Source organism: Euphorbia lathyris, chromosome 8, assembly GCF_963576675.1.
Source record: "Euphorbia lathyris chromosome 8, ddEupLath1.1, whole genome shotgun sequence".
NCBI lineage: Eukaryota > Viridiplantae > Streptophyta > Magnoliopsida > Malpighiales > Euphorbiaceae > Euphorbia > Euphorbia lathyris.
The window spans coordinates 52,203,467-52,221,491 of record NC_088917.1 but is presented as its reverse complement, the minus strand read 5'-3'; the positions used below and the strand labels follow the sequence as shown (position 1 = coordinate 52,221,491).

The following is an 18,025-nucleotide window of genomic DNA, read 5'->3' as shown; positions in this document are numbered from 1 at the left end:
AGGATTTGAATTTTTGTGTGAAGAGTTTTAGTAGATGAGGACATTGAGGAGATTGATTTTGTGTTGTAAAATTGGGAAAACTATGTTGGAAATAATGTTCCTATGTGTTTCAGAAAAAGTATCTTAGAAACAACTTTACTAGTATGCTCAAAGAAGATGAGAATATTGAGCTTAAAGAAGGGAATAGTGGCACTGAGATCAATATTTACTATGTCGATAAGACAAATTCACTTTATACTTGAAGGTTGAAGGATATGATGATGGAATAGATGTCGGTGGATCAAATGTGTTAGGATGTGGCGAGTTATGGGGAACTTGAAAAATGGAATCATAGACTTGATCCATGAAGAGAATCACGTGAAAGTTGAGTCTTTTAGATGTTATGTAAGGGATGCACAAATGTCAAACGAGGACAATAACGTACTTGGAGAAATATGCATTTGGAGAGTAACTTGTGGGGGTCGAGGAGGAGAAGAACGAGTTTGAGAATTAATTAGATAGTGATGATGAATTTGATTACGATGATGATGAGTTTCGGAATGTCAAGTCAGAGCCAATATGGAGACAATTATAGATGATGACATATAAGATGATTGTGTTTATTATGAACCGCGTGATAGTGGTTCTTCCGGGTACGAACATGTTGTTCATGTAGTGAAAAGGGTGATAATGTCTATTGAGTAAGAGCATGGCCCAAGACGTCAATTATTTAGAACTCGATGCTTAATTCTCGGGAGAATATTTGAGTTGATAGTTCATGAAGGAAGCCGAGAAAATATCATTAGTCAAACTGCATTGGGCAAGTGTGGTTTGGTTTGCGAAGAGGTACAGAAGCTTCAAGTTATTCACCAGAGTAAAGTTCCTATCGGTATTGGGGCTAACGATACGAGGTTTGTGCGATGTACTAGAAATCAATGCTTGCCACTTGTCGGTAGGGCGTGGATCGACTACTTGTCGATAGAGGTGGATCACATACTTATCGAGGTCCCATGATAGCATCTGTAATAACCAGGGTGCCCTTTAAGACATTAAGACTTGTACACACATCCATTACATGACCATTTCGACCACAATTATTGCACGTCGTGTATAGGCCTTCATATTCGATATGGTAGGTATTGTCATTCAAGAGAAATTGAGCAACAAGAGGTTTGTTCAAGTCCACTTCTACACCAAACTCGAGTGAATTTTCTGTGAGCCTTCCTTGTAGTATTCTTGTCTACTCTGATAGCTTTTCCAAATGAGTTTCCTATCAACATAAGGGCATCATCCTGATAATATTGTAAAGGTAACTCCCGGAATCTTGCCCAAACTAAGGTTGAATCCATATAGCAGTAGAAGGAACAAAAGAAGGTGACCAGGTCTGGACCGTCAGGTAATGTCCCTGCACTAGCCATGGGTGATCTTGTATGACGTGATCTCAATCGGTCAATTTATCAAAATTCTCCAAGTGAAAGCCATGACCAAGGTCATCATGTCTGTCTTCCATATATATGTAGCATGGTTCCCAAGAGCAATGTAACCCACGTTTCATCCCAGAATTTTCATAATAAAGGCGTTGGATCAGGCTCGTGACCATTCATCGACTAACTCAGAAGAAATTGTCATATCGGGGAACCATCCACACATCATATATGACCTTTGCACGAAGCTCTTAAATCAATCGAAATTCTGCGACTTTCTTGCATGTGCACATCCGAAAACATGTCTCTGAAAGTTCGGGAAGAGAAAGGCTGTAAAAGGGGAGTGTTTCCGCCATCCGGGGGGATTGGCGGCGAAGGAGAATCATACAAGGTGTTGGTGTGTGGCGGTCACAACATGGGGTAAGGTTCAAGTTTTTCATTTAATATAAAATCTTGCTCCGACAACTCTAAATTTAGTATTATATTAATTCATTTTATTGAGTTCAAGAATCTCCTTTCTTATAAGAAACAAATTTCGCTAATGTGATTAAAAGTTTGGTCTCAATATATTTAACTTACCATTAAGTTTAAGCCTGATTTGATCTTCCAAACATTTTGATATATTATAAAAAATAAACACAATTTACACACTTCGATTTATCTATACAAACTTTAAATATAGTAATTTGTATCTCAAATTGAATGCACTAATACTAAATATATTTGTTGCAAAATAATTTAAATATAAATTAGTAACTTTTTCCGTTCAACAAAGTACTTATATATTTCATTTTCATTAAGAACCGATGAGAATATATTACTCAATCAAAACATGGACAATACAAAAGGAAGCAGCAGCCCCTATCAAAACTGTGGGTGAGGTGAATGGCTTTATCTACAGAATGTTGCAATTCCACAAAACTAATGTTAAAAAAAAGTAAATACAAAAGAGGTATGTACAAAAAAGGAGTGAAATTATAATTAGTAACAGTGGTTAATTTTTATTTATTAGAAGTTGTGTTACCAAATCTGATATCATTATAGTTAATTATCATGAGAAACCAAAACAGAAGATCAGGAGTCATGTTGTTCATAATTAGACAGTGTAGTTTTGCTGAATGGTGTCAATATCAAGACCCTTCAGTTGAACCACTGACTCAACATGCCCTTTCAATGTGTGAAGCTCCCTAAGCCTGCACAAATCGACTCAATTTCAGTATAATATTTGAGAAAGAATGGAATATAGAATTAAAACAGGAATAAGGTAGTTGAGTTGACCTCGCGACCTCGGCTCGCTTCTTAGCCTGCTCAGCAAGCTCAGTTAATTCCCTATGGGTTGCCTTATCATTAGGTATATCAGCCACTGGGAGACCATGAAGTGTACGTTGTGCCGTAGCCCATTGAGCCTCTCTTTCCCCCTTTCCATAATCTTTCTTTGTTGTGAAAGCAGTCTATACATATTCAATCACAACACAACACAATTAATCTATCTAAATATATGAATATGAATATGAATTTCATAATTTATCTATACAAATACAAACCTTATTTTCTAAAATGTTATCCCAAGCCCTTCCACTCAATGCATAACGGATCATAAACTTGAGAAGATCTTGAGGAACATAAGTAACAATGCTGAAAACCCATATAATTCCTGCCCATCCCCATCCAATGCCTTTCATCCTTGCAAAGCTCCAACTTGCATACACAGCAATTAGTGTAGCCACCTATAGTAATAATCAATATCAGAGTTGTGATTCATTCGTACAATAATGAAGAAACATGCATATAAATACACTTACCAATTGTGCAATCGCGAAGGCCACCATAAGTAGTGTTCCAGGGCGTTCTAGGAAGGACCATCCCCTTGACCGCGTTACAAATATGAGTGCTTGACTTATAATGCTTACTTGAAGATAAACAGCTGCTGTAAGTTCATCTTGATTCTCTCGGATCACCCTCACTCCGAATTTGTTCTGAAATTGTTGTTTACTGTTTTAGTACTTGTTATTGTAACAAACAAGTTATTATATGTAAAGTGTGTGTGGATTTACTTACTGGGAAGAAGTCTGTGTCATAAACAAGATAGAAGAATACTACTGTCATGATAGCTTGGTAAGTTCCAAGGACAACTCCCGTGGCAAATATTTCGTTTAATTTCCAAGAGTCGGGCATAGGAGACGGTTTCACTCTATCCTGAGAGATGGTCATGATGGTTCCATCATTCAAAATGGCAATAACTAACACCATGAATGGCGAGAAATCAAATTGCCAGATAAGCGCGACGAGCATGAATCCCATTACTATTCGTATTGTGATGGAAACTGCATAGATGGTATAGTTTTTCATTCTTTGGAAGATGGCTCTACTTGTCAGGACAGCACTAATTATAACACTTAATCCCGGTTCTGTCAAAACAATGTCTGAAGCACTTCTTGCAGCATCAGTTGCGTCCGCCACAGCTATACCGATGTCCGCCTTTTTCAAGGCAGGTGCATCATTCACACCATCTCCTGTCATCCCACAAATGTGGTTCCTTTCTTGTAGCTTCTTTACTATCTCATACTTGTGCTCTGCATACATACACCCAAATGGAAACATTATCACATAATTGATTCAAAATTCAATAGTAGCCTGAAATAGAAAATCGTTTTACCAGGAAACACTCCAGCGAATCCGTCTGCCTGTTCAATCAGTTCATCCACTGAAATGCCTGCACTTGCTGCATCCCTGCTATCACCGAGAAGGGATGATGATGGATACATGTTTGTGCCCATTCCAAGTCTTCGCCCAGTCTCTTTGCCAATAGCAAGTTGATCACCTGTGATCATCTTAACATTGACACCAAGGTCAAGGGCTCGACGAATAGTCTCTGCACTGTCGTGCCTTGGTGGGTCGAAGAGAGGCAAGAGTCCTACAAATTCCCATGCTTCTCCAGGACTTTCTTTGGTCTTCTCTGGGACTATCTGTTAACAACACCATACACTTCAACTTATTAAATGCTATTACTCTAAAGTACATTTCAAACATGTCAAACATACATGAAATGTTATACTAATTAATATACCTGACGAGAAACAGCAAGTGAACGAAGACCACGATCAGCGAAGCTGTCAATGACTTTATGAGCCTTTTTCCTAATCTCGCCTTTAAGATCACAAAGATCGATAATCTGGCATTCGAATAGAGTATGAAAAAACAACTTAGTTCCAGCTAAATAGATGTTTGTTTTGAAATACATAAAGTAGTATAAAAAAAAAGAAGAAAAACCTGCTCAGGTGCCCCTTTGCTGCATCTATGCCAATCACCAGAGTCATCAATATAAGTGATTGCGGTACGCTTCTCCACTGGGTTGAAAGGTAAGAAATGCACCTCAGTAAGCCCTGCTCTTGCCTATAAGGTTCACAATAGAGCAAAAAATAAGTTTCAAAGATCAATCATTGAACAAAGAAGTGGATAAAATGCATACCTCTTTAGGGTCACCCAACATATTAACAATTGAAGCATCAATTGCATCCTGATTTTCAACTCTAGAAGCCCTGGCAGCAAGTAAGACAACAATATCCTTATCAATATCTTGCACGAATACCTACAATAACAAAAAACCCCGGCGATAAATACCAAATTCGAAGCTCAAAAACATCAGAAAAGACTTGGTGTAAAAAGCAATTAACCTCAATGAGGCTTTTGTCAACAGTGAGCTTGTTAAGGGTGAGTGTCCCAGTTTTGTCACTACAAAGGACATCCATTCCAGCCATTTCTTCAATGGCAGTCATTCTCTTAGTAATGGCACCTTGTTCCGAAAGACGGTGAGACCCAATAGCCATTGTGACTGATAAAACTGTGGGCATGGCAATTGGGATACCTCCAATTAGAAGTACTAATAGGTTGTCAATACCTTCTCTATATTTCCTTTTCTGGAACCCGTACATGATTACAATTTCAATCGCCATACCCACTGCTATTGAGCAGATACAGAAGTTACCAATGGATGTTAACACCTGATCAATAATGGAGAGAAAAATGTAATCTATTGTATCTATAAAAGCTGGAACAAAAATCACACTTGTCACATTACTAGAACCCGTTGTTGCTATCTAATTCAGCTTGCATTTCTGGTCTTATCCAGACAACTATTTATGCAGATTTCTTCTACTACTACTTTATCAGGTATGAAAAAATTAAGTTTAAATTTCCGTCTTAATCATTCTTTCCTGTTAGTAATGCGACATATAATAATCCCTGGTCTTTTTTCCCAACAGATGGAAAAATAATGCCAAGCTTCAACTGCCAGCTTGAATCATGTATCAACATGTTGAAGTTGGGGATTTATTTAATTGGTAAATTCATAGCTTCTATAATTGGTTACTGTTACTTAATATCCACATTATTTTTGTTTCAATTGAATGTATATTTTTCTACTGATGTTGTGTTTCTTAAACTCTGTGTAAAGTAATATTTTTCTAATATGTTGCTACACCACCAAATCTAGCAAGAGGAGTAATTCTCTTTTTTAAGAGTACACCACCGATGTATGTACCTTTTGAAAATGACCAACATTGTTGGTGTTGTCAACAAGGTGAGCAGCTTTTCCAAAGAAGGTATGAACACCAGTGGCAATAACAACAGCTTCAAGTTCTCCTTGTTTGCAGGTTGAGCCAGAGAAAACCCCAGCACCCGGATGCTTTGTCACAGGAAGGGACTCACCAGTCAAGGCAGACTGATCAATCTTGAGTGGATCTCCTTCCATTAAACGAGCATCCGCTGGGACTATATCCCCTAACTTTATGCTAATCATATCTCCTGGAACCAACATTGCTGCATCTTCCTCTGACCATTTTCCATCCCTCAGCACCTACAACATAAATTCCTCTTTAACTATGAAATTAAGGCAACGTAGTAGGAGCTTAATTATATATATATAATGAAGAAGAAAAAGACCCTGGATTTAGGGGCAAGGCCAGCCATAAGAGCAGCAGCAGCATTTCCAGCATTATTTTCTTCAATGAAACTTATGGTGGAATTAATGATAAGCAAGACAACAATCCCAAGAAAATCTTGCCAATCAGGAGGTTTGCCTCCTCCATTAGCCAAAACAATGGCCATTATAGCAGCTGCTTCCATAACCCATGAAAGAGGATTCCACATGAAACCCAAAAATTTAAGAAATTTGCTATCTTTTTTCTCTTGGAGCTTATTAGGACCAAAAATTTCAAGCCTTTTCTGGCCTTCTTCTGTTGTCAATCCCTCTTTTGTACATTTGAGCTGTTGAAAAACTTGTTCAACAGGGATCTTCTCCTGCAATGAACAATGTGATGATGATCATCTTATTAAATTACCAAAAAAGAGGAAATTAGGAAAAAAGGGGGCTTACAAGATCAACATTCTCATTTTTAATATCTTCAAGAGAACGTTCTGCCATATTTATCAGAAAAGTTTTATTAAATTAAATTAAAAAGAAAAGAAAAGAAAAGAAAAGAAGAGAGCCGTTAGAAAAAAGGCTCTCTTATTTTCTCTTCAAAAAGGTTGAGAGAGATGGGAGGCAAAATAGTATTCTAATAAGCAACTCCCTTCTCTCCCATTCTGAAAAATAAAAACAGAAATGGAAGAAAAAAGGAGGGTTTGTATGGAGAATACAACAACCAATCCAGTTCTTACATATTCTCATCCTTTTTAACTCAAATATTAACTAACTAATTCCCACCTATTTTGCTTTCCTTTTGTGGCTTCCCAAACTCTACGCCATTCTCACCCTTAATACTTGCTATACCTCTTGCATCATTCATATATCCAACTTCTCTTATTAATAATATTCCTATGGAGTCAAAGCTAAGTTTAAAAATGAATTTTATTTTTTATAGTATAATGCTTGTGTTGTAATCATATTTTGAAGTTTTTTTTTTTTTTTTTCTCAACACATGTGTTTAACTTTTGATTAACTTTCTAAACAAAAGTTCAAAGTTAATTAAGACTTTAAACTATTGAAATCATCAATCGGGTTCCTAAATTAAATAAAAATTATCAATTAAGTCCTTATCATATCCTAAAATCAGAAACTGTAACTATTTGATATGAACTTTAATGATCTTTGTATCGGTTCAAAATAGGTTTGAGAAGAGGGTCTGAAACTGTTCAACATAATGATTTTCGATGAGGCCTCAAATGATTTTTTTTGCTTAGAATGAGAATTCAATTGATGATTTTTGTTTAGTTCAGAAACCTAACTGATAGTTTTAATAGTTTAAAATCTTAATTAAATTTAACGCACTAAAAAGCTAAATTAGTATTATGCCTTTTATTTTATATAAAACAAAATATAAGAATTAGAATAATATCAAATACCCTTTAAAGTCTTGTTTATCAATATCAGTTTTTCCTTTTTTTTTCGCATTTTTGTAGACAATGTAATTTAAAAGGATAAATGCAAATAAACCATAGAGTTTCGGGCTTTGACACTTTTGTGTTATTATTATTATTTTTTTTTTTGTGACAAAATGGTATTCGTAGTTTTTAATGTTAATATTAAAAATGATTATTTTAATAACACTTTTAAAATAACTTTTTTTCTTCCAAACAATTAATTTTATCTGTATTTCATTCCGTTATTTTTTACTACTATACAATGAATTTTACTTTCTCGGATGCTATTTGTTGTATTTTTTTCTAGATTTGTGGCGGAAATGCATTTCGCCACATTATCAATTTCACCGCATGTAAAATTGATTTTTTTTGTTACAATTTTTTCTCTTCTATTTAACCAACTTAAATATTTTGTTTCATCACGGGTAACATCAACTTTTGGTAATTTGCATCAATCTATCTATTTCCACGAAATACAACAAAACAATAAAATGTCATTGTACCTTTTTAATAACATTTAGTTGCTTCTAGCGTAAATAATAATATGGTTATTTAAAAAGAAATCAATTCTTATGCAAACAATACTGGAAAAATGAAACTAGAGGCTTATTAATAAAAATTCAAAATCATCAACGGTTCAACTAGGACTGTAAATGAGCAGAGCCTCTCATGAGCGGCTCGGTGGTCCGCTCGATAAAAGCTCGGCTTGACTCGGCTCAATTTGTAAACGAGCCGCTCGAAAGCTCACGAGCAGGCTCGATTAGAACATTTATGAACAAATTTTAGTTTTGTAGTTAGTTCACAAATATCTGAACTTAATATTATTTCATTTGCCATTAGATGAGTTCGTTCACAAACATAATAAATGAATAATAGACGAACTATTTGTAAGCATTTTGTTTATTTATTCACGAACTTTGCTTGTGAGCTTATTTATGTACACAATTAAAGAGTTATTTGCGAGCAAACTTCACAAATTAATTAACGATTTACTCACAAACAATTCATGGTTAAGATAATTTTCTTAATGAACCAAGTCCAAAGAGGATTTTGGGCTCGAAACAAGCTCGAAGCTCGGCTTGGGCTCGAGCTCGTTAATTTTATAGCAAGCTCGGCTCGGGCTCGAGCTTGTTAATTTTATAGCGAGCCGAGCTTGAGCAGGTCAACGCTCGGCTCGGCTCGACTCGATTATAGCCCTAGATTCAACTGGGTTATGTCTAGACTTATGTTTAGTACCTGTTTGCACCATAATTTAATTTTTTGGATTTTGATTATTTTTAATATATTAATTGGCTACGTCTAAGTATATTTTTCTAAAGTGGACATCAGGGGAAACTTGAAGTAAACTTAGGGGAACCAAGAGCCAATTAATATTTTAACGTGCTTTGTGAGCCAATTAAAATGCAGAAAAGTGAGAAAGCGTCATAAGCAATCCATCGTGAAAGTCAAAGTGGAGCAGTTATCAAGACGTGGATTGAATGTGGAGAATGTGACTTGTGGAAGCAAGGAGGAAGTTACCCCAACGTTTATTAAAGGAAGAAATCACGACGAGAAGACCCCAATCAACCAACTCAACAACTCAACACAACTACCAAAAACTCTAGCAAATTATCCTTAGACTTCAGCATCTTTAGATTTCTCAGTTGTTCCCTTAGTTTGAATTTTCAGATCTAAAGTTCATTCATTTCCCAGTACATTTTTATTTTATTTGTTGTTCAATCGTTCCTGTAAGGTCGGTATCGTTTTGATAATCGAATCTTTGGAATTTTACGGTCTCTTTTATTCCATACAATCGTTTTGATAATTAGAAGTTAGAAAGCGCACTCAATTTCATTCCATAGTTTGATAATACTATAATTATCTGGCACGCCCGCAATTTCCCACGAAAGAGCCAAACAAAAATTGGCACGCCCAGTGGGACTGAAATCACAATGCCGCCAAAGAAAAGCGATAAGAGCAACAAAGATCCTATAGTTGCAAGTTCTGAAGAAGAGGAGGTCATGACAATAGGCAATGTTCCACAGATGGTGGGACGAATCGAAGGGGAAAAGGTTGCTAGCCCCAGAGGAGAATCATGGATCTCTACAGAGATCCAAAATTCACCATTCTTGGAGGAGCGTTTCAGTTCCATCGAGAAGAATATGGAAGCTCTGCAGAGTGACATGGATTCGAAGATGGATAAAATACTCCAGAAGCTGTCAGAACCAAGGGTAATCAAGAATGGAGAAAACCATGTTCCTCAAGGTTCCCCAGATTCCAATGGGGGACGTGGGGTGTCCGGCGCTGAGAAGTATCAAATACCACATTCGAGGGACGAAGTTGTCTTGCAAAAGGCCGCTAGTTCAGCAGGCCGAGAAAATACTGGTAAGTCACCCGTTTCTCAATATTTTGGAAACACTAATCCTACCTCCCACACAGTTTCCTATCATGAGGAGGCAGGAGGCCACCATATTACTGGGGACATGGGGGGCAACTATAGAGGCAATGGAAGGAACACTGGATTTTCTCATATGCCTTATGGTCACCAGCAGAATGGCATTCCTCAACATGTTCCAGCATTCAATATGGAGGCAGTGAGAGAAGTTGTCCAAGAGCTGTATGGGCATGGCCTTCGTCAAGTTGGCCGCCCTGAGTTCCACAAACCTTACCCTCATGCGATTGACATGGAGAATCCTTACCCAAGGGGATACAGAGTACCTGACTTCTCCCTATTCTCTGGGGAAGATGGTTTGTCAACTTTGGAGCACGTAGCAAGGTTCACGATCCAGTGTGGAGAACTTTCCAACTACCCTAACTTCAACCATCTCAAGTTAAGGCTCTTCCCAAATTCTCTGACAGGACCAGCCTTCACTTGGTATGCTACTCTCCCTAGGGACTCCATCCATAGTTGGCAAGATATGGAGAGGCAATTTCACACCCAATTCTTTCGAGCAGAGCCAGAAGTATGTGTTGCAGAACTTTCTAGGCTTACTCAGAAGGGAGGTGAAAGAGCAGACCAGTTCATTTCTCGTTTCAAAAAGATGAGGAACAGATGCAATGTGTATCTCCCAGAGGTGGAGTACGTGAAGATGGCCCAGAGGGGACTTGACATCGAGCTGAGGAAGAAGTTCCAAGGAATGGAGTTCAGAGACTTTTATGAGTTAGCTGCCAAGGTGACAGAGTACGAAGATCTATTGTGGGAAGAGAGTCATAGAAAGAAGAGTGCCATGGGAACTTATTGTTTGCCCCTTACTCTAGTCCACCGGAGGACATGATGCAGCAAAGAAATCTTTCAATGATAAACCTCCACAGTTTAGCTTTGATGTGTCCAAAAGTGATGCTCTCTTTGACTTTCTCTTAAAGGAGAAGTTTATTACTTTGCCTGCAGCTCATAAATTGCCAACAAAAGAGGAAACCAAAGGGAAGACATATTGCAAGTATCACGATTCCTGGAATCATGCAACCAACAATTGTTGGGGCTTCAAGGATGCAGTTCAGGAAAGAATCAACAAGGGAATTCTTAAGTTCCCAGAGAAGAAAGAAGTAATGTTGGTTGATGAAGATCCTTTTCCACCGGTGGTGACTATAAACATGGTGGCAGTAGATATGCGAGATGTCCTCAATAGGAAGAAGGGAGACCTTCGTTTGAGACTTACAGAGTCCAAAAAGGAGCAAGGCAGAAGTTACCATACTTGGATCCCTAAGGAGTATCTCAGAGGTCCTGATGAACTTCAGGCTAACATCAAGGAGCAAGGGGGGCAGAAGTCAAAAATTCGAGTAGAAGTGAAGAGCATCGGAGGGAATCATTATGAAAGAAGAGTTCAGACTGAGAGGAATCAAAAACCTCTAAGAAGTGAATTTCACCGAGAGAAGTATTCCCCAACTGCCAATCAGAGGAGACCTCGTTTTGTGGTGCCTCAAGCAGAAACTTCTGGTAAGTGGTGCGTGGTACGCCATAAAAAGTTCCCCCAACCTCTTACAAGAACACAGAAGAGAAAGATGCAACGTAAGAGGGCAGTTGAAAGACACCATGATGAGAAAGATGAAGTAGGGGAACCGATGGAAAAAGAAGAAGTGAAAGCTGGTCAGCGAGAACCAATAGTTTCAGAGGAGGAGCCAGAGGAAATCATTCAAAATGTGCGAATAGGTGACATGGTGATACCTATCAGGTGTGCAACAGCTTCAGTTACATTGCCAGCAGATTTTCTAGGAAATTCAAGGGATCATCATGTTGAAGAGGAGAAGAGTTCACCTATTCCTGAGAAGAGAGATTCATTCACCAGTGGGGTCTCAATTCAATCAAGTGGCCCAGGAGAACAAAAAAGAGTGGTTTTTGAGAAACCTGCAGATAGCATGACCAAACACATCAGGCCTCTTTACATCAAGGCACACTTAAATGGCAAGCCAGTATAAAAAATGATGATCGATAATGGCTCTGCAGTGAATATCATGCCATTTAGGATGATGAAGACCCTGGGGAAGTCAATAGAAGATCTAATTGCCACAGAGGTTATGGTGTCAGCTTTCACAGGGGAAACCACCAAAACCTTAGGAGTTCTGCCAGTAGATATTACTGTGGGAAGCAACACATCTATGGCAGCATTCTTCGTTGTTGATTCAACAGCAAGCTATCAAATCTTGCTAGGGAGAGACTGGATTCATGCCAATTGGTGTGTGCCGTCCTCACTCCATCAATTCTTGCTTTTTTGGAAAGGAAATGAAGTAGAAGTTGTCTGGGCAGATGGGAAACCATTTACAACTCAAGCTGATTCCGTGGAGGCAAGGTACTATGATGGAGCTGTGGGTCCAATAGAATTCAGAGGTGAAAGCAAGAGAGGAGGACCCAAAAGTATCACCTGGAAGAAGCAATGTCAGAACAAAGGGAAAGCTATCCTCCAACCATCAGCCATCGTTCTATCCAAAGCTTGGGGAGCGTTAGGAGAACCGATCATCGAAGAAATCGATGATTAGTAAGCATAATGAGAAAGAAATGGCAGTAGCTGCCGCTGCCATACAAAAAGCCCAAGTGCAGCAGGTGTTGGAGGAATTGCAGAAGGAAGAAGATCTAGAGGCTTTGGGTGCTGGAGTAATCTATGAAGAAGAGCCTCTGGAAGAAGAAAATGAAAACGTCATCCAGATAGATGAATTGAAACCAGCTCCTTCACCACTAGAGGATGACAGATCATTGGCCAGAGATCCATTGGAGGAAGTGAACTTGGGAACTTCGGAGAACCCAAGATGTACATACATCAGTAGTCTTTTGGATCCACACATCAAAGAGAGACCCATTGCATTGTTGCAAGAGTACAAGGATTGCTTTGCATGGGAGAATAATGAGATGTCTGGACTTAGTAGAAAGTTGGTGGAGCATCGTCTGCCAATGAAGCCAGTACCTTTGGAGAACTCAACAAGAGGAACAAAATCAATATGCTTTATGTGAAGAGGAGAAACAAATGTATTGTCCTCTTTAGTCAAATCCAAGATTTCAACTCCGGATGGTACTACGAACTGAGGAGTCACTGTAGTTGTCTCAGTTACAGCTGTAACCTATTTTTGAGGAGCCTTAACTCCTGCTAGAGGGTTATCTCTACACTACAAGAAAAACAAGTAGTAATGACCAAAACTTAATGAGTGTATAATAAACCATCATTAAAAGCATTAGTTTTTATAATTTTAATGATAGGAATACCTTTAGTGATCAAATATTGCATTTTTCAGTAACTTAAACAAAATTCCGCTCATTATATCATTTCCAAAATTTATGGAGGCAAAATTCCCACCAAAATAAAACAAAAATAAGTGATAATAAATAAAAAAACAAATAAAACCCTAAAAGCACATCGTTTCTCTCTCCCTATCTCATAAAGAGAAAGCCCCTTTACACAGACTACTTTCGACTCTGCTTCCGCCTCCGCCTCCGCCTCCATCTCCACCTCGGCTCTGCTTCTGCCTTTGCCTCCGCTTCAGCCTCGAATTCATCTTATACTAGCGGTATATTATTGGTATAAGGATCTTTGGTCCACCTTCTAGGGCGGTTCTCAGACTCGTTGCGGCTGAGAGATGAAGAAACTTGGTATGCTTTTCTAACACCCTTCTTTTCTTCTTCTGTTCCTCCTTAAACATATTTTTACCTTTCCATTATCTTAGATTTCACCCTAATCATTATTTAGCAAGACATCACAATTTCTACTGATTGTAGATTCTATTGAAATTTGGGGATTTTATGGATGATATGTGATGATCCCTGAACAGAACATGAAATCCACCATCTATATCCGGGATGGATTTCCTTTTGAAATTGAGGATGCTGGTTGGGGCGTACCTCTTCGAGGGATGTCCTGAAGTGAGAGAATTCGTGTTTATGTTGATTCATTGCATGGAAATTGATAAGTTTCATCCACCAGCTCTATTTTTGTTTAGGCTTTTCTTCAGTAAAGCTGGCCATCCCCATTGTCTATATCATTCCATGAGGCTTGAAGTGGCTCTATAAGTTCCTTCATCACAAAAAATTGTTGTCATTGAATTGTTTAATATGGAAGTCATATATGATTTGTGTGTCCTTGAGCCTTTTGTTTTTTATGATCCCTGAACAGAAATTGTAACCCACCGTCTTTTTCCTGGATAGATTTTCTTTTGAAACTGAGGATGCTGGTTGGGGCGTATCTCATTGAAGGATGTCCGGAAGTGAGAGAATTCATGTTTATGTTGATTCATTGCAAGGAAATTCATAAGTTTCATCCTTGAGCCTTTTCTTTTTTTATGATCCCTGAACACAAATTGAAACTCACTATCTTTGTCCTGGATGGATTTCCTTTTGAAATTGAGGATGAAGGTTGGGGCGTATCTCTTCGAGGGATGTCCAGAAGTGAGAGAATTCGTGTTTATGTTGATTCATTGCAAGGAAATTCATAAGTGTCATCCACAAGCTTTATATTTGTTTAGGCTTTTCTTTAGTAAAGCTGGCCATCCCCATTGTCTATATCATTCCATGAGGCTTGAAGTGGCTTTATAAGTTCCTTCATCACAAACTTTTTTTGTCATTGAATTGTTTAATATGGAAGTCATAGATGATTTGTGTGTCCTTGAGCCTTTTGTTTTTTATGATCCCTGAACAGAACTTGTAACCCACCGTCTTCGTCCTGGATAGATTTTCTTTTGAAATTGAGGATGCTGGTTGGGGGCATATCTCATTGAAGGATGTCCGGAAGTGAGAGAATTCGTGTTTATGTTGATTCATTGCAGGGAAATTCATAAGTTTCATCCACAAGCTTTATATTTGTTTAGCCTTTTCTTTAGTAAAGCCGGCCATGGGCATCTTATGTAGTGCTTGAAGTGGCTTTATAAGTTTCTTCATCACAAAAAAATTATTGTCGTTGCATTGTTTAATATGGAAGTCATAGTTTATATGTGTGTCCTTGATCCTTTTGTTTTCAATGATCCCTGAACAAAAATTGAGACGCCTCCCTCTTATCCCGCCTGGATTTCCTTTTGAACTTTGGGATGGTGGTTGGAAGGTATATCTTCATAGGTTGTACCGAGATGAGAGGGTCTATGTGCATCTTGTTCCAGGCTTGGGAAATTTCAATGATCCTCCACATATTGATATGACTGCCTCTGTTTTGAGAAGGGATAGTCTGCATCTGCAGTTCACAATGAGAGCTGAAGAAGGCAAGGGGATATCTATTTCCAGTGTTGGAACACTAGATTGGGTCCAGAGGTATTTTACATATTCTCTTCTTGCACACATATGCATGTTCCATGTAACTATATCTTAGAGGAATTCAAATTTGTTGGCAAACACCTGATTGCTCTTGCAACACCTGATTGCTCTTTTCTTTGCCTTTTCCTGAGATTAGGATGCTTTTCTCTTAGGCAGTGATAGGTTCCCAACCTAAACTGATATATCTAATTACATAGATTGTCACTGTCAATAAAACAATTATTTTTTTACTGGAGAGTATCTGAAACAGTTTGTTTTTTGAAGTATTTAATGGCTGTATAGATATTAATGTCTTTGATATTTTAGGTTTTTATGTATAGATTATTTGTGTTCATCTTGGCAGTGTCATTCAATTATGGGCTTGTTTTCTTAATATTTCCCTCTTTCATCTTTTTTTACTGATTATTTTTCCATTTAAAGTCTCTGATTTGGTACCCAAAGTGCAAATGAACGAGAAGAGTGTTCACATGAAAACATGTTATTAGTAGTGATGTATTCATGGAATTTACCCTGCTCGGTTCTCCTAATCCATTTCACCATGGGAATCCCATTTCACTGGCTCTGCAGCTCTCTTGCAGCGTTTTGGTATGGCACTCAGTAATATCTAATTCTCTAGTCATCTGGTGATGTTGCTTCTGCAGAAAGCTGCTCAATGTTGAGATCTTGAAATTGAAATATTATTGGTCACCTCATTATCCGATCTGTTTGACACTGATGAATATCATTGCAGGTTATTGCTTGTCCATGTGCACTGGGACTAGCTACACCTACTGCAGTGCTGGTATATACTCTCCATGCTACCCCTTTCAGGATGGATAATTACAAAAATATTTAGAGATTTTGGTCGTTCATAGCCTTCATTTTCTTCCCATTTTCCTTCCCTCTTGTGTTTTTTAATTGTTTCTCTAAAACTTTTTTGGTGGAATGCATGATTTGTGTACATTGGCATTGATTTCTGTAATAGGTAATTCTATGTCTTGCTATCAGGGTTTTTTTACAGGGTCTCAAATCTTAAAACAAGAGATCACTCGTGGCTGTCAAGAGGTTTTTACAGGGTTTCAGATCTTGAAATAAGTGATATCTCATGGCTATTTGTTTGCATACTGATTCAATTTTATCAATGTTTATATAATATAGTCATATATTTACTTCTTTTTTAACCGTGTTTTGGAATTATTTAAGTTATTTTAATTTATTTGAGAGTTGAATTACCTAATTTAGAGTAGCTCCTTTCAATCCAAATCAGATTTTTAATCATTATAAATAATTTTAATAATAGGCTTTTTAATTATTATAAATATTTCTAATGAGTGGATTTTAAATCATTGTAAATATTTCTAATGAGTGTATTTTTAATTATTATAAATACTTCTAATGAGTGTATTTTTAATCATTATAAATACTTTTAATGAGTGTATTTTTTTTATCATTATACATACTTTTGGTAAGGGTAAATGTCCACTCATTGTAAGTTAATAATGAGCGGAATTATTCCGTTCATTAATACTTTTAGTAAGAAGGGCTTCCTCAAGAGGAATATTCCGCTCATTAAAAACATTTAATGAGTGGAATTAGACTTTTAGTGATGGTATTACCTGTCATTAAATCCCCTTCTTCTTGTAGTGCTAGAGGTTTGAACCAAATAGAATACATGAATCCCTTATCTAGGAGCACCTAAAAAAAAGATCCTTAGATGTGTCTATAGGAGGCAAAGGAGGGGACTTCTTAAGGTCCGATCCTAGAAGACGAAATAATGAATATTCTAGCCTTTGAAGTCTCAACCACCTCAAAAGCCTTGAGAGCAGCCAAAGCGGCTTGTCGTTACCTCTCTATCATGGAAGCACGGCGTCATGGGGCTATTTTTCCAACCCGCACGACACTTAGTCGCTTGCTGTCAAAGTCGGCTAAGTAAGCCTTTTTTAGTTGCGAAAGTTATATTCAAAAGCGCTTGGGAAAATAAAGAGGATTGGGAGAATGATGGTTTGTATTAAACAAGCAATGAAGGTTTACAACTAATGCAACGAATTTACAAAGTGTTGCAGTGGCTTAGAACTCTCTCATGCACATTTGAATGCTTTTGGGATTTCAAGGATTCCAAGCATGCCCAAATGAATGGCATTGGCCTCTATTTATAGGCCTTGGCACTGACCTGGAAACATTCTAGAACATTTACAACTTGTGGCTACAATTAAAAGCCTAGAAGGTTCTAGTTCAGGCGTTGCCCAGGTTGTTAGGGAAACTTCTAGAAGTTTCTGGGTGCTTCTGGGGCTGTCTGGCACGTTCTGGCAGGCACTGGGCTTGTCTCTCGCAAATCAAAGGCTAAGTGCCCATGTCTCTCGCAGCTCCTCGAAGTTTCTAGAAGGTTCTGGCTTATTCCCTCGCCTTCTACTCGCCCATCCCGAGGTTCGCTCGTCCATGCCTCTAGACATCTGCAATTTTTGCCTTAATAGACACATCAACATCAAAAAAAGAAATTAAAACATTTTGCTTTTTTTATTATTAATTATTAAATCAGAAATATCCTCAAATCTTCAAAGAGTAACTGATTAACTCCTTAATAGAG

At 37.8% G+C, this 18,025-nt stretch overlaps 2 protein-coding genes across 14 annotated transcripts; one reads left to right on the top strand and one right to left on the bottom strand.

Annotated features, from left to right (window-relative positions):
• Nucleotides 1-2,244: 2,244 nt before the first annotated feature.
• LOC136202915 (ATPase 8, plasma membrane-type-like) lies at nt 2,245-6,982 on the bottom strand. The gene is made up of 13 exons (XM_065993898.1): nt 6,778-6,982; nt 6,345-6,701; nt 5,944-6,258; nt 5,078-5,404; nt 4,873-4,992; nt 4,674-4,796; nt 4,471-4,575; nt 4,060-4,369; nt 3,462-3,976; nt 3,206-3,379; nt 2,948-3,130; nt 2,682-2,854; nt 2,245-2,596 (listed from the first exon to the last, which is right to left on the bottom strand). Exons 1-13 carry the CDS (start codon nt 6,823-6,825, stop codon nt 2,500-2,502), a joined length of 2,847 nt encoding a protein of 948 aa, XP_065849970.1. The 5' UTR covers nt 6,826-6,982; the 3' UTR covers nt 2,245-2,499.
• A 6,514-nt stretch (nt 6,983-13,496) lies between these two features.
• LOC136202737 (copper-transporting ATPase PAA1, chloroplastic-like) lies at nt 13,497-16,616 on the top strand. 13 transcript variants are annotated; one of them, XM_065993560.1, is made up of 4 exons: nt 13,511-13,815; nt 15,883-16,047; nt 16,193-16,243; nt 16,450-16,616. In XM_065993560.1, exons 2-4 carry the CDS (start codon nt 15,961-15,963, stop codon nt 16,534-16,536), a joined length of 225 nt encoding a protein of 74 aa, XP_065849632.1. In that variant the 5' UTR covers nt 13,511-13,815; nt 15,883-15,960; the 3' UTR covers nt 16,537-16,616. The 13 variants fall into 13 exon arrangements, 3 of the variants coding, with proteins under 3 accessions (XP_065849632.1, XP_065849629.1, XP_065849631.1); XM_065993557.1 differs by having other exon boundaries at nt 13,542-15,459; XR_010674557.1 differs by adding an exon at nt 15,370-15,459 and having other exon boundaries at nt 13,524-13,815; nt 15,883-16,616.
• Nucleotides 16,617-18,025: the final 1,409 nt, after the last annotated feature.

Coding starts and splice junctions, on each gene's coding strand:
- LOC136202915 (XM_065993898.1), bottom strand. CDS start 6,825: ATGGCAGAACGTTCTCTTGAAGATATTAAAAATGAGAATGTTGATCTT. Junction 6,702..6,777: donor AAAATGAGAATGTTGATCTT/GTAAGCCCCCTT, acceptor TGTTCATTGCAG/GAGAAGATCCCTGTTGAACA. Junction 3,131..3,205: donor CCTTCGCGATTGCACAATTG/GTAAGTGTATTT, acceptor TTATTACTATAG/GTGGCTACACTAATTGCTGT.
- LOC136202737 (XM_065993560.1), top strand. CDS start 15,961: ATGGAATTTACCCTGCTCGGTTCTCCTAATCCATTTCACCATGGGAAT. Junction 16,048..16,192: donor AGCTCTCTTGCAGCGTTTTG/GTATGGCACTCA, acceptor ATATCATTGCAG/GTTATTGCTTGTCCATGTGC. Junction 16,244..16,449: donor CTACACCTACTGCAGTGCTG/GTATATACTCTC, acceptor TCTTGCTATCAG/GGTTTTTTTACAGGGTCTCA.